We start from the raw sequence: 14,582 nt of genomic DNA, 5'->3' as shown, positions 1-14,582 counted from the left end.
AAGTTTAGGCTGGAGGTGAGGAGAAAGAGTAATTGGCCATTGGAATAGAATAGGAATAGAATGGAATAGGATAGGAATAGAATGGAATAGAATAGGAATAGAGTAGAATAGAATAGGGGTGGGGTGGGGTGGGGTAGGGTAGGGTAGGGTAGGGTAGGGTAGGGTAGGGTAGGGTAGGGTAGGGTAGGGTAGGGTAGGGTAGGGTAGGGTAGGGTAGGGTAGGGTAGGGTAGGGTAGGGTAGGGTAGGGTAGGGTAGGGTAGGGTAGGGTAGATTAAACTAGACTAGACTAGACTAGACTAGTTTGGAAAAGACCTTTGAGATCATCGAGAATGTGCTGCCCAGGGAGGTGGTGGAGTCCACATCCCTGGCAGTGTTCCAAAAAGGCTTGGATGTTGCACTTGGAGCCATGGTTTAGTTGTCAGGAGGTGTTAGGTATTGGGTAATAGGTTGGACTTGATGATCTCTTAGGTCTTTTCCAAACTGGCTGATTCTGTGAGAAACTATTTTGTGGGTGGTAGAGCACTGGACCAGGCTATCCAGAGTGGTTGTGGAGTCATCTTTGGAAACTTTCTAAATGCACCTGCAAGGTGTTCTTGTGCATTCTGATCTGGGGGAACCTGTATGAGCAGGGGGTTGGACTGGATGATCTCCAGAGGTCCCTTCCAACCCCTACCATTCTCTGATTCTATGATCTCTGGAGGGAACTCCAGTATTATCCTGGCTCATCTTGAACTGAGATCTCTCCTTTACATGCTAGATCTTCTCACTTCCATGAAAAAGGGATCAAACTCAGCTTTGAATGCTTCCCACCAAGCTCACAGAGACATTGAATACTTCCACCAGCTTCTTCAGGTTGCTCTGGATTTCTGCCATACATGCCTGCACCCAGACCCATTTCCTTTGACCTCATTCATGTTGTTAAAGATGTTCAGGGTGAGTGCCCAGAGGCTGGAGCCAGGCTCTGCTGGGGGATGCCCAATGCCAGCACAAGGGGCAGTGGTGGAAGCTGAGGCAGAGGAAGTGCCATGGAAACAGGAGGAAGAACTATTTCCCTGTGAGGGTGACAAAGCCCTGGAGCAGGCTGCCCAGGGGGGTTGTGGAGTCTCCCTCTCTGGAGATACTCCAAACCCCACCTGGATGTGTTCCTGTGTGCTCTGCTCTAGGTGACCCTGCTCTGGCAGGGGGGTTGGGCTGGATGAGCTCTCGAAGTCCCTTCCAGCCCCTCACACTCTGTGATTCCATGAGCACATGTACTAGGCTACACAATTATTTCTTTTACTTGCCACTTTAGAGGGCTGGCTGTTACTCAACAGTGAAAAAAAAAACACATACAAAAAAATTCCCTATGGCATCAGGACTCTCAGCTCTGGAGGCTGCATGTGTCTCAGAGTGTAAGCCTTCCTCCTTTGCCAGCACAGAAATAAACTCAAACCTCCACAGCTAGGCTAATGATGGTGCAGGAAGCACACAGACAAAGAGAGAGCTTCTCAATGAAGTGGTAAATTTGTTGGGGGGAAAAAAAAAAGACAGAAAGAAAGAAAGAACTTGAGTTTCTCCTGAAGATCAACATCTTTCCACCCACTTGGTAAAAGCAGATTGTGCCTCTGCTGGAAAAGTGAATTAATAAAGTCAAGACTTTTGGGATGGGCTACCACAGCCTGCCTGGCTCAGACAGTGTGGTGGGAATGATTGCAGGGAGAGGTGATGTTCACAGCACTGGAAGATGCTCTCAGTATAATGGGATGGGATGGGATGGGATGGGATGGGATGGGATGGGATGGGATGGGATGGGATGGGATGGGATGGGATGGGATGGGATGGGATGGGATGGGATGGACCAGACCAGGTTGGAAAAGACCTTTGAGATCATCAAGTCCAACCTATCACCCAGCATCTAATCAACTAAACCATGGCACCAAGCACCCCATCCAGTCTCTTCCTAAACACCTCCAGTGCTGGTGACTCCACCACCTCCCTGGGAAACACATTCCCATAGCCAATCTCTCTTTCTATGAAGAACATCTTGCTAACATCCAGCCTAAACCTCCCCTGGTGCAGCTTGACACTGTGTCCTCTTGCTCTGGTGCTGCTTGCCTGGGAGAAGAGACCAACCCCCTCCTGGCTACAACCTCCCTTCAGGGAGTTGGAGAGAGCAAGAAGGTCTCCCCTGAGGTTTATCTACTGGGCTTCATCATGGCAAACTCCCTCTGTGAGCAAAATTTGCTTTGTGGAGAGCCAGGGGCTGCTGGAGGCAGCAGGGTTCTGACACGGTCCCCCATCCCCTGCCTTCCCTCCCACACCATTGCTCGCTGCAGCTTCACTGTTCCCTGCCCTGCACTGCCGAGGTTCCCACACATTTTCTCCTTCATTTCACTCTATTAAAGCACTAATTAATTGACCAGCTCACGAGAGCCCAGGTCTCTCCCCTGGGATGCTGCTGCGTTTGCAGCGACAACTGCAAACAAGATTACGGACGGGCAGCTCTGCATGGCAAGCCACGAAAGCAGCAGCAGCTCTGCTGGGAGGACAAAGCCACCGTGTCCCACCTCAGCCATCTCCCTCTGTCTCCCCAGCCAGCTCCAGAAGGAAGTATTGCACAGCTAGATTTGCCCCTTACTCTCGTTTTTTTCTTGCATTCAGGGAACAAACTGCCTTTGGGTCCATGCTGCTGAGCTGGCTGGCTGAGGAGCAGAGGGGTTTCTGCTGCCTCTGGGCTGTCCCTAAGCTGTCCCTTCTTCCTTGCACTAGGGTGCTGTGGGATCTAGCTTTGGTTGTAGCCACTTATCCAGCAAAGACAAGCCCCAATGTACTCCCCTCCCAGCAAAATCATGCAGAAGCTTGGAGAGATGAAACCTTTTCCCAAGCCCAGAAAACACGAGAAGTCACTGAGTGGCTCCATTTGTGGGACCTGCCTCCCTAACCCTCCAGCTGCTCCTTTCCCCTTCCTCCCCTCCCCCCGCCCCCAAACTCTGGAGATATCTCTAGAGTGGAAAAATGAGATGTCTGAGCAGCATCTCCCCAGCCCAAATCACCACATTGGTATTCTGGTCTTCCCACTCCTGCAAAGCAGCCTTATTTATCCCAACCCAAGCAGCCTCCTCCTGAATCCCAGTGAGTTATGCTGGGCAATATCTAATGTGACAAACGGGCACCCAGTCTGAGCAGACGAGAGGGTGCTGTCCCCCCCTGAAAGACAAAGCTTCCAGATCTCCTCTCAGGGGCAGAGCACTAATGTTGGGTGAAATTAGAATAGAACAGGAATAGAATAGAATAGAAATAGAAATAGAAATAGAAATAGAAATAGAAATAGAAATAGAAAAGAAGAGAAGAGAACAGAAATAGAATAGGAATAGAAATAGAATAGAATAAGAAATAGAAATAGAAATAGAAATAGAAATAGAAATAGAAATAGAAATAGAAATAGAAAAGAATAGAATAGAATAGAATAGAATAGAATAGAATAGAATAGAATAGAATAGAATAGAATAGAATAGAATAGAATAGAATAGAATAGAATAGAATAGAATAGAATAGAATAGAATTAAAATAAAACTAATCAGGTGGGAAAAGACCTTTGATGCAGTGCTACAGGCTGGGGTCAGAGTGGCTGGAGAGTGGCCATGCAGAGAGGGACCTGGGGGTGCTGGTTGACAGCAGCTGAACATGAGTCAGCAGTGTGCCCAGGGGCCCAAGAAGGCTAATGGCATCCTGGCCTGTATCAGGAATAGTGTGGCCAGCAGGAGCAGGGAGGTCATTGTGCCCTGTGCTCAGTGCTGGTTAGGCCACACCTTGAGTCCTGTGTCCAGTTCAGTGATGCTCCCTGCAGCTTCCACGTGCACACAGCAAAGAGAGAAGGGGGTGGGGGTGTGGGGAAAAGAGCAGGCAGCCTGATCACCACAGAAAATATTGACTTTTCAAACTAATCTCATCAGTGCTGCTGGATACAGGATTTGTTCTGAAGCTGGGGCAGGTGCAGCCCCGTTGTTTAACCATTCAGATTTGTTCTGACTTCCACAAGCATTTTAGCCGAGAGAGAGATTGGGTTTAATTAAAAACCTATAATCCAAGAGTCTGTTCCAACTTCTGTTTCTGTTGCTCAGCCCCAGAGACTGGAGAACCTCTGCATGGGAGGATGTAAAGTCTATGCCACCCAGGAAGGTGGTGGAGTCACCATCCCTGGAGGTGTTCAAAAAATATGTGGCTATGGTGCTCTGGGACATGGTTTAGTGGGCATGGAGGTGATGGGTTGATGATCTAATGAGGAAAGGCTGAGGGAGCTGGGGTTGTTTAGCCTGGAGAAGTGGAGGAGGCTCAGGGGAGACCTTCTTGCTCTCTACAACTACCTGAAGGGAGGTTGTAGCCAGGTGGGGGTTGGTCTCTTCTCCCAGGCAAGCAGCACCAGAACAAGAGGACACAGTCTCAAGCTGTGCCAGGGGAGGTTTAGGCTGGAGGTGAGGAGAAAGTTCCTCACAGAAAGAGAGATTGGCCATTGGAATGTGCTGCCCAGGGAGGTGGTGGAGTCACCCCTGGAGGTGTTCAAAAAGGGACTGGACATGGCACTTGGGAGCACCATGGAACCATGGTTTAGTTAGTCATGAGGTGTTGGATGATAGGTGGGACTTGATGACCTCTAAGGTCTTTTCCAACCTTAAGAGCTCTTTTCCAACCTTACTGATTCTGTGATTTTGTGCAAACTATTTAACACTTATGCTTGAAGGTGTTTTGCACTCAGGAGCAACCTGGGCATGAACTGCAAATGAATATGAACCCCCAGCTTCTCCCCTCTCTTTTCATCCCTCTCTCTGGCTCAGCATGGCAGGGCACAGTGGGCAGATTTGGAGCCTGCCAAAAAGAGGAGCTGATATTTACCAGTAGCAATGTTTGCCTTCTCTGTAGTGCTCTTGATCTAAAGCATTTTAACAGACCTGAACAACCAAGCACTGGAAACGCCTCAAAACTCATTTGTACAAACCACTGTCCTCAGAGCATGACTGAAACCAGAGTCATATTCTCTGAGTTGGGGAAAAACAAATACTCATGCCTGAAAATTGATCCAATAGCATCTCTCTGACCATGAAGGAGCCACTCTACCACTGCAGAACCACTGCAGAGCACACCAGAAAAAAAACAGTTCCAGGACAATAAGCATTAAGAGTGTGACCAGCAGGTTGAGCAAGTTGCCCCTCTGCCTGTCCAGAGAAGGGCAACAAGGCTGGGGAGAGGCCTTGAGCACAACCCCTATGAGGAGAGGCTGAGGGAGCTGGGGTTGTTTAGCCTGGGGAAGAGGAGGCTCAGTGGGGACCTTATTGCTGTCTACAGCTCCCTGAAGGGAGGTTGGACCCAGGTGGAGGTTGGTCTCCTCTCCCAGGCAATCAGCACCAGAACAAGAGGACACAGTCCCAAGCTGTGCCAAGGGAGGTTCAGGCTGGAGGTGAGGAGAAAGTTCTTCCCAGAGAGAGTTGCTAGCCATTGGGATGTGCTGCCCAGGGCGGTGGTGGAGTCCCCATCCCTGGAGGTGTTCAAGAGAGGATCGGATGTGGCACTTGGTGCCATGGTTTAGTTAGCCATGAGGTCTGTGGTGACAGGTTGGACTTGATGATCTTTGAGGTTTTTTCCAACCTTAGTGATTCTATGATTCTGTGATTCAATTCTAGGGTCCCCAGTTCAAGACAGCCAGGCAGCTACTGGAGGGAGTCCAACAGAAGGCTACAAGGATGATTAAGGGAACAGAACATCTCTCTTGTGAGGGAAGGCTGAGAGACCTGGAGAAGGCTAAGAGTGGATCTGGTCGGTGTTTACAGATACCTTCAGGCTGGGTACCAAAGAGGTTGGGCCAGTCTCCTTTTACTAGTACCCAGTGATGGGATGAGAGGCAAAGAGACTCAACAGGAGGAAAAACCTTGCTGTGAGGGTGCTGGAGCAGGCTGCCCAGAGAGGTTGTGGAGTCTTCTTCTGTGAAGCCTTTCAAAACCCAGCTGGACAGGTTCCTGTGTGGCCTGCTCTAGCTGATCCTACTTTGGCAGAAGGGGGTGAACTACATGATCTTCAGTGGCCCCTTTCAAACCCCTAACATTCTGTGATTGAACACCAGCAGGAGCAGTCAGGGAATGTGGGCAGAGGAAGATGAATGATGGGTAGGCAGTCTTTAAAAAATACAGAGGGAGAAAGATGGAGAGGAAAGGGGACAGACACCATGGGAGAGACCAACAGCCCTGTGGCAGGTCAGGCTCAGCTCTTTCCCCTGGCTTCCAAAGCAGGGTTCAACAGGTGCTTCCAAAATCTCCTCCATGCTCTGTTTCTCTTCACATTTTGTTTTGAATCAAAGCAGACCCTGTGGAAGCAGCCAAAGGGGACATTTGCATTGTTGTTCCAAGCTGGCCATGGTGGCTCTCCTCATGTCAGGGAGAATGGGACTTCAGTGGCTGCTTCCAGCCTTCAGACTCCTCCTGACCATGATCTGCCCTGCTGAGGACTGGCTAATGCTTACCAGGCAGCTGTGTATTTAAGAAAAAAATATTGAAGACAGTTTAAGATAGTCTTAAGCATTTAAGAGGCTTGGAGATGTCTATGCATGGGTATGTGGTACTTCCACTTGCACACAGTTGGCACCAGGATGAGAAAACCATTTGGAAGCAGGAGGCACCCAGGGGTGTTCTCTGCAAAAGACTGCTTGGTGCATGCTCCCTTGGGAAAGACACTTCTGAGATGGAGCAGAGTCCCTCTTTCCTCAGCTCTGTATTCACAGGATCCCAGGCTCACAGGATGTCAGAGGTTGGGAGGGACCCAAAGAGATCATAGAGTGCAACCCCCCTGTCAGAGCAGGACCATGCAATCTAGCTCAGATCACAGAGGAACACATCCAGACAGGACTTGAAAGTCTCCAGAGAAGGAGACTCAACAACCTCTCTGGGCAGCCTGCTCCAGTGCTCTGTGACCCTTACAGTAAAGGAGTTGCCCCTTGTGTTGGGTGGAACCTCCTGTGCTGCAGCTTCCATCCATTGCTCCTTGTCCTATCCCAGGGAGCAAGTGAGCAGAGCCTGTCCCCTCCCTCCTGACCCCCAGCCCTCAGACATTTATTAAATCCCCTCTAAATCTTCTTTTTTCCAGACTAAAAGGCCCCAGGTCCCTCAGCCTCTCCTCCCCAGGCAGTGCTGCAGTCCCCTGATCATCCTGGTAGCCTCTGCTGGACCCTCTCCAGCAGATCCCTGTCCCTGCTGAACTGGGGAGCCCAAAATGGAACACAGTACTCAAGATGAGGTCTCACCAGGGCAGATCTATATTGACTCAGCCTGAAATAGTATTTGCAGGGATGGTTATTTTCCCTCCCTCTAAATACCTCCTCAGCCAGCTGAGGGACCACAGAGAGCCATTCTAACTGGAGCAGAACTGATCGCTGCTACCTAAGGAAGTGAAAGTCAGCTGCTTTACACACTGATAGGATGCAATGTAAAGCCCATATGGGAAATCAAGGAGGTAAAATATATCTGAGAGACCTTCCACATCTCTACTACCTGCCTATGCTCAGGTCTTGGCCAAATCCTGCTTCTCCAAGGCTGACCATCTCTCTTTAGGCAATACATGCAAAAGGAGGGATGCTCCCTTTATTGTTTCAAAGCACTGATGATTAACTCTCTCTCCTATATGGTTTCCCACTGCTTCCATCCCGTGCTCACTTCCTGCAGCCCCACTGCTGTTGTTCCAAGATCCTCCTCCCTGGCAGCTCCTACCATCTGGAACCACCATGGTATAACCCACCAGCTCACTGCCAGCTTCATCAGCAAATGCAGCTCCAGGCCCTCACCTGCTCCTTTGAATTCCTTTCTCCTGCTGTTTAGTCTTTAACTCAGTCACTGCATTATTTAAAGCATTATCAAGGCCTGTTTGGAACAGAGTCTGCACAGAAGAGTCATGGTAGAGGAAGCTGGACCCTCAGCAAAAGTACCTGAGAGCCAAAATTGTGACAGTTGAAGGGAACCTGCTTGGCTGGAAGAAGGGAAGGCACTGTCTGGCTACCAGCATGGATTTTCTCTCTCCTTGGGACTGATACAAGATCCTCTTCAAGATGCCTTTTGCTGCCTGCAACTTTGGGGTGAAGTTTCATGGTAACACTGCCTGGCCTTATGGCACCAAGATAGAGCTGTCCCTTCTTAGAAGCACAGAATCAATAAGGTTGGAAGAGACCTCAAAGAGCATCAAATCCAACCTGCCACCCAAGACCTCATGACTACTAAACCATGGCACCAAGTGCCACCTTTACTGCCCTTGTCACCCAGCACCACCCAGACCCACAGGCTTGTGGGCACTATGTTGCCCTTAAAGATCATTCCTTGGGGATGATTGCAGGGGGGAAGCTCTCCCCACAACTCAAAGTCAGCCTCCTCTCCCTGCCATTCCTTTCCAACAAGCACGAACTCTGCGCATCAAGGGGATATGGGAAACACATCCAAACCCCCTTCCAGAGGAGGATTTTGTTTCCAGACAGATGTAATCCCACTGGAGGTAGTGCAGATGGAGACATGCTTTGCTGAAAGGTGAGGTGACTTGTGGCCCTGCAGACAGTTTGGGTAAAGCCAGGTAGGAACTGGCACAGGGAACCTGTTCCCTGAATGACACTTCCCTGGGTGGTTTCTCCTTGTTTGCTTTTTTTTTTCCTGGGGGGAAAGACTAAGCAGTAAAATGATTGTATTCTTCAGAAGCTCTACACGTCCCAGGAGAAATGAAACTTGAGATGAAGCTCTCTCTTCAAGAGCTCTGAGATGCAGGAAAGTGCAATGCACAGAGATGTATTTTTACCCGTACAAGTAAAACACCATAAACATTTTTTTTCCCCAAGGCCCTGGAGCACTTGTGAAATTCAGACAAAGCTTTGCTGCCTGCAGACAACCCCCAGGGCTGCCCCTTCCCACTGTGGGGACAATTACCTGAAGTTTCTGACTCCTTTCACTCGTCCCACGCCAGCCAGTGGGGGACACAAGGGTCACAGTCCCTGGCTGCATGAAAGCTGCGTCTTGGAGTCCTGCTGCTCTAAAACCAGAGCACTTATCCTCCCTTCCTTGCTTCCTCTAAGCAAAGCCACTGCAGGCATTTCTATTCATAAATGACAGTGGTTTCATCTGTGAGCTGAATTTTAGGGATGGGTCCACACTTTCCTGCTTGCCCATCAAAGAGCTCAGCTCATGAGCCTGATTCTCCCAATGGATACGTTTGATTCCTGAGCAGCTCCGGTGAGACCAGCCTTACTGGAGGACACCAGTGGGGCAGGATGGTGCTCCCTCCTCTCCCCCTTGCTCATGTGCTGGGATGAAGCTTGCAAGGTGCAGTGGGGGCAGTAAAAGCTTTGTGATTCTCACAGCTGAGCCCTTTGTGGTGTGTGTTTAGCTCATGTCCCCCCCCCCCCCCAGGTACATTGCAAACCACAGTGGCTCCACCGAGGCCAAACCATCGCTTTGACAACAGAGTCCTGGAATCCAGAGCAGGATTTCCAGGATTATTTCTACCACTTGCCAGGAGGCCAGGAACAAGTTTTTTAAAGCCTTTTAACAAAGCTCCACCCAGTTCAGTCTGGACAGTTCTGGAGGGTAGTAAAAGAAGGCAGAACTGCTTATATCCGGGTTAGACTCTTCTGACTCTCATAAACTTGGTAACAGTTAAAGTTTATTAGCAAGCAAAGGCTGATGGATGATCAGTCAAGAAGCAGTAAACTCCCAGCAAGCCACACATTGGCCAGAAATGTGTTTTGGGGGGGAGCTTTTTAATCCCTGCCATAAGAGCCTGGACTGTCCTTGCTTTTCCAGAAAGGTCTGTTTCAAATCACTGCACAGCAGCCATGAGGCAGCTCCTGCTGCCAGACCTGCTGCCTCTGCTCCAATGCCTGAAACCAGCAGGACCAAACCAGCCCAGGGCAGCACCATGAGTAAAGCTTATGCTGGCACAACGTGGTGCTCCTCAGAGCTGAGTCAACCTCAGAAGCCCTGAGCAGACATGACCTGCACAGGCACCTCAGCCCTCCACCACAGCCAGGGGATGTTGAACAGCAGCACAGTTCTGAGAGCAGCCAGGCAGATTCGAGGCTCCCAACTCAAAAGAGCTCACCAAGAACAAAGCTTTGCTCTTCCAAAAAGGAATTCCAGAATGCTCCCAAGCATGTGGCACAAATAACTGGGTGTATTGCTTGTGTTCAGCTGCAGCTCATCCACAGCAAGCACTTTCCCTTCCTGCCCAAACAGGGCTTAGGTGAGAGCAGATCCCTCCAGGATGGTCTTACACAGCACATAACGAGACAGATCTCAGGAGCTCCTCCACAAGCAGTCACACTCAGCAAAACATCTTCTGCTCCTCAGCAAATCCATTCTGGGAGCTATTGGTAGCTGACTAAAGGTGCATTTGAAAACCAAAAATGACCACTTACCTGCCAGAATATGCTGTCTATTGTATTGCCCAGAAAGCCATCTCTGCCTTCTGATGATACCAGCTTGGGTCCCAGAATAGTCATGAATTCATCAAAATCCACCTGGCCATCCCCTGGAACAAAAGAAAAAGATGAAAGGATTTTACTGAGTGTCACTTAGTGCCAAGGTCTCACATGCTGCTCTGGATCTGCTACACATCATAGATGCATACATGCACTGTGACATCTCCTGCAGCAGCTCCAGGGTGCCTACAGATCCAAATTTGTTGATATCCCAAAGAATGGTCCAGTTCTGGGCCCCTCAATTTAAGAAGGACATTGAGACTCTTGAAGGTGTCCAGAGAAGGGCAGCAAAGCTGGGGAGGGGTCTGGAGCACAGCCCTGTGAGGAGAGGCTGAGGGAGCTGGGGTTGCTTAGCCTGCAGAAGAGGAGGCTCAGGGGAGACCTTCTTGCTCTCTCCAACTCCCTGAAGGGAGGTTGGAGCCAGGTGGGGGTTGGTCTCTTCTCCCAGGCAAGCAGCACCAGAACAAGAGGACACAGTCTCAAGCTGTGCCAGGGGAAGCTTAGGCTGGAGGTGAGGAGAAAGTTCTTCCCAGAAAGAGTAATTGCCTGTTGGAATGTGCTGCCCAGGGAGGTGGTGGAGTCCCCATCCCTGGAGGTGTTCAAGGGGGGATTAGATGTGGCACTTGAAGCCATGGTTTAGTTAGTCAGGAAGTCTGTAGTGACAGGTTGGACTTGATGATCTCTGAGGTCTTTTCCAACCTTATTGATTCCACGATATTGTGGCATACCCTGAAGAGAGGACCAGGCAATAAAAATGAACAGGTATGGCTGGGGATGTCCCTGCTGACTGTGGGGAGGTTGGACTAGATGACCTTTGGAGGACCCTTTCCAGCCTGGACCATTCTATGATTCCCCAACCCTAGAGAGTTTATGGGCAAGTCACTTAGAACTAACAAAACCCCCAACAATTTTGGCAGGAGGATAGCAGCCATGAGCTTGGCCACAGCACTTCCTCTCTACAGGGCTGCCAAAGAGCCAGGGCTCTGCAAACCCTTTATGGGTCCAATCCCGTTCCCCAGAGGAAGGGAGTACAGAGGGAAGAGCCAGATGAGAGCAAAAGGCTTCAAGTTGCACCAGGGGAGGTTTAGGTTGGATGTTAGAAGAAACTTCTTCTCTGAAAGGGTTCTCAAAGACTGGCACAGCCTGCCCAGGGAGGTGGTTGAAGGAAGCTCTGGTGCTGAGGGACATGATTTAGAACCAGCCTTGGTAGAGTCAGAGAATGGTTGGACTCAGATTGGATATTAAGAAGAAGTTCTTCCCCATGAGGGTGGTGAGACACTAGAACAGGTTGCCCAGGGAGGTGGTGGAAGCCTCATCCCTGGAGGTTTTGAAGGCCAGGCTGGATGTGGCTGTGAGCAACCTGTTGTAGTGTGAAGTGTCCCTGCCCATGGCAGGGGGGTTGGAACTGGCTGAGCCTTGAGCTCCCTTCCAACCCTAACAATTCTATGATCCTATGACTCAACAATTTTAAAAGCCTTTTCCAACCCAAACAACCCTGTGACTGGATGACTCCACAAGGCATTTCACTTCAGCTTCCCATCAGCATCCAGCTCTTCAAAGCCCTGTGTGCCCCGCATGCAGAGCGGGCGGCGTAGACGCAGTTTGGTGCCGTTAGCAGGAAGAAGAGCCTGCTCCTGCCCTTAATGAAGTGAGGCTGTGCAGTCCCAAGCCCCTGCAGTACATCCTGTGTTTTTGCAAAGGAGGCACGTTGCTGTTTGGAGTGTATCTGAGCGTGGTGTTCAATGGTACTTTTCCCTTGGAGAAAGGAAATTCACCTCTGAGGAAAGATCTTCACTCTGTCTGCTTCTCCGAACAGCATAGCTCGGTGTCTGTCTGCCTCTCCTTCACAGAGTCATTAAGGTTGGGAAAGAACTCTTAGATCCTCCAGTCCAACCATCCTCTGGAAGCCCACAGGCACGTCCCCACCTCCATTTGATTAGGCCAGTGGACATGGGTGGATGTTTTAAACCCTCCTCCAAGTCTGGAAACAAAAACCCCAGCAACTGTAAGCCTCCTCTGGCTGGTTTTTATTCAAATTCAGCTGGAACTGGCTGCATCCACCTCTCCAGGTAGTTGCTGCTGCTAAATTATTAGGTGTAAGAAGTGTCTAAACCCAGCAGACAAAAGCAGATCAATGCAAGGGCTGCTATTAAAATGTCACTATTGACTGCAGCTCCTGCAGCAGCCCTGCGTGACAGCTTTGCCGTGCGGACTGCACGCCGCTGCTATCTGTCCTTTCTATTTCATTTCATAGGCTCCATCTGAGCAGATGCACTGCTGATTGAAATCTCTCCATGTCCTTATCTTCACAGAAACACAATGTGAAAATAAGCAGAGTCAAATGGGCTTCCTTTGCCAGAACAGTGATCTCCATTCACTGGGCTCTGCCCAGAATTTCGTGAGGAACAAGAATGAATATCCTGGGGGCGAGCCAGTGATGGAGACTCTGCGAGGGAACCCAGCAGGGATTCAGAAGAGCTTTGATCCTGCAACGTGCAAAAAGACCTCATCCAACTGCTATATTTGCTCACACCTTCGGGGCCCAGCACATGCTGAAGGGCTTCTCAGGGCTGCAGCCAGCTGAGGGCCTGCAGGATGTTGAGTTGCTGGAAGGTGTCCAAAGAAGGGCAACAAAGCTGGGGAGGGGTCTGGAGCACAGCCCTGGGAGGAGAGGCTGAGGGAGCTGGGGTTGCTTAGCCTGGAGAAGAGGAGGCTCAGGGGAGACCTTCTTGCTCTCTGCAACTCCCTGAAGGGAGGTTGTAGCCAGGTGGGGGTTGGTCTCTTCTCCCAGGCACCCAGCACCAGAACAAGAGGACACAGTCTCAAGCTGCACCAGGGGAGGTATAGGCTAGATGTTAGGAAGAAATTCTTCCCAGAAAGAGTAATTGGCCATTGAAATGTGCTGCTCAGGGAGGTGGTGGAGTCACCATCCCTGGAGGTGTTTAAGAAGAGCCTGGATGAGGCACTTGGTGCCATGGTTTAGTTGATTAGATGGTGTTGGGTGAGAGGTTGGACTCGATGATCTCAGAGGTCTTTTCCAACCTGGTTAATTCTGCATTCAGGCTGGAGCTGCTTCCTGGGACAGCTTATTAAGCAGAAAAGGAAAGGGGTGGGCCCCTCACCACCTGGAAAGGCATCCTTTAAAACATTTCTGGGCTACAAGGAAATGTATTCCTTCTGCTTCCCCAGGGGAGGCATCAGTTTATGACATCCAGTCGGATTGTATCAGTCACATCACGTTGGCTCACGCTGGGGAAGGTAATGCAAGGTGACAGTGGATGGGGGGTGGTTTACACTGCAGCACATCACTTCAAGGGAAAGGCAGTGACAAAACCATGCCCTCTGATGGAAATTGGGTTAAATAAATTAACCAGATTAGCAAGGAAACAATTTGCAATTGAAAGAGCTCCTAGTACCTGCCCGTGCCTAGATGTGGTCTATCCAGAGGTGACCCCAAAGGGCTGAGCTATTCAGGCTGCGTTGTCCACAAGGTCACTTCACCCAGGGGGCAGGGGCAGGACTTAGTCCAACACATGACTCATGAGAAAGCTGCTGCCAGGGCTCCTGGCCTCTGTGTCTGACTCAGAACAAGACTCTGGGCAAACCCTTGCTCATGACTTCCCTGCACCTTTGCCAGGGATCATAACTAACTTCACAGGGTTTAATTATCAGCTTAATTATAACATTTGCCACAACCTCAGAAGAAAGAGGCCATTACCAGAAGCATTATCTCCTTACTCACTGCTTTTTCAATTAAAACTGTTAACTAGCAAGGGAACTAGACCTCAAAACATTTTGCCTGGTAGAAATAGCCCATGAACATTCATTTCAGGCAGCAGAAAACAAACCTCCCTGTCATCAGGATCTCAGGAGGCTGCAACATCATAATGCCAAGACAGAGAACTCACAAATTTGGCTGCAAAATTTCTTTTTAGAGTGTTCAGCATCCAGGAGATTATTAGAAAAACAAAACCAACCCCAACACACAGGCTCCAGGATGCACCCAGTGCAAGATGAAAAGGCACAGGTGTTGCTCTCCACAACCACCGCATAGAATCAATAAGGTCGGAAGAGACCTCAGAGATCATCAAGTCCAACCTGTTACCCAA

General features: G+C 49.9%; 1 protein-coding gene across 5 annotated transcripts in view; it reads right to left on the bottom strand.

Annotated features, from left to right (window-relative positions):
- Nucleotides 1-14,582, bottom strand: part of CALN1 (calneuron 1) — a 190,386-nt gene that overhangs the window by 59,220 nt on the left and 116,584 nt on the right. For all 5 annotated transcript variants that reach the window (XM_054166911.1, XM_054166908.1, XM_054166910.1 and 2 more), the window contains exon 4: nucleotides 10,411-10,523. In XM_054166911.1, the coding sequence (XP_054022886.1) occupies nucleotides 10,411-10,523 (113 nt within the window). The remainder of the gene's footprint in view (nucleotides 1-10,410; nucleotides 10,524-14,582) is intronic.

This window comes from Dryobates pubescens, chromosome 13 (assembly GCF_014839835.1).
Source record: "Dryobates pubescens isolate bDryPub1 chromosome 13, bDryPub1.pri, whole genome shotgun sequence".
NCBI lineage: Eukaryota > Metazoa > Chordata > Aves > Piciformes > Picidae > Dryobates > Dryobates pubescens.
This window is presented reverse-complemented; position numbering and strand designations above follow the sequence as displayed.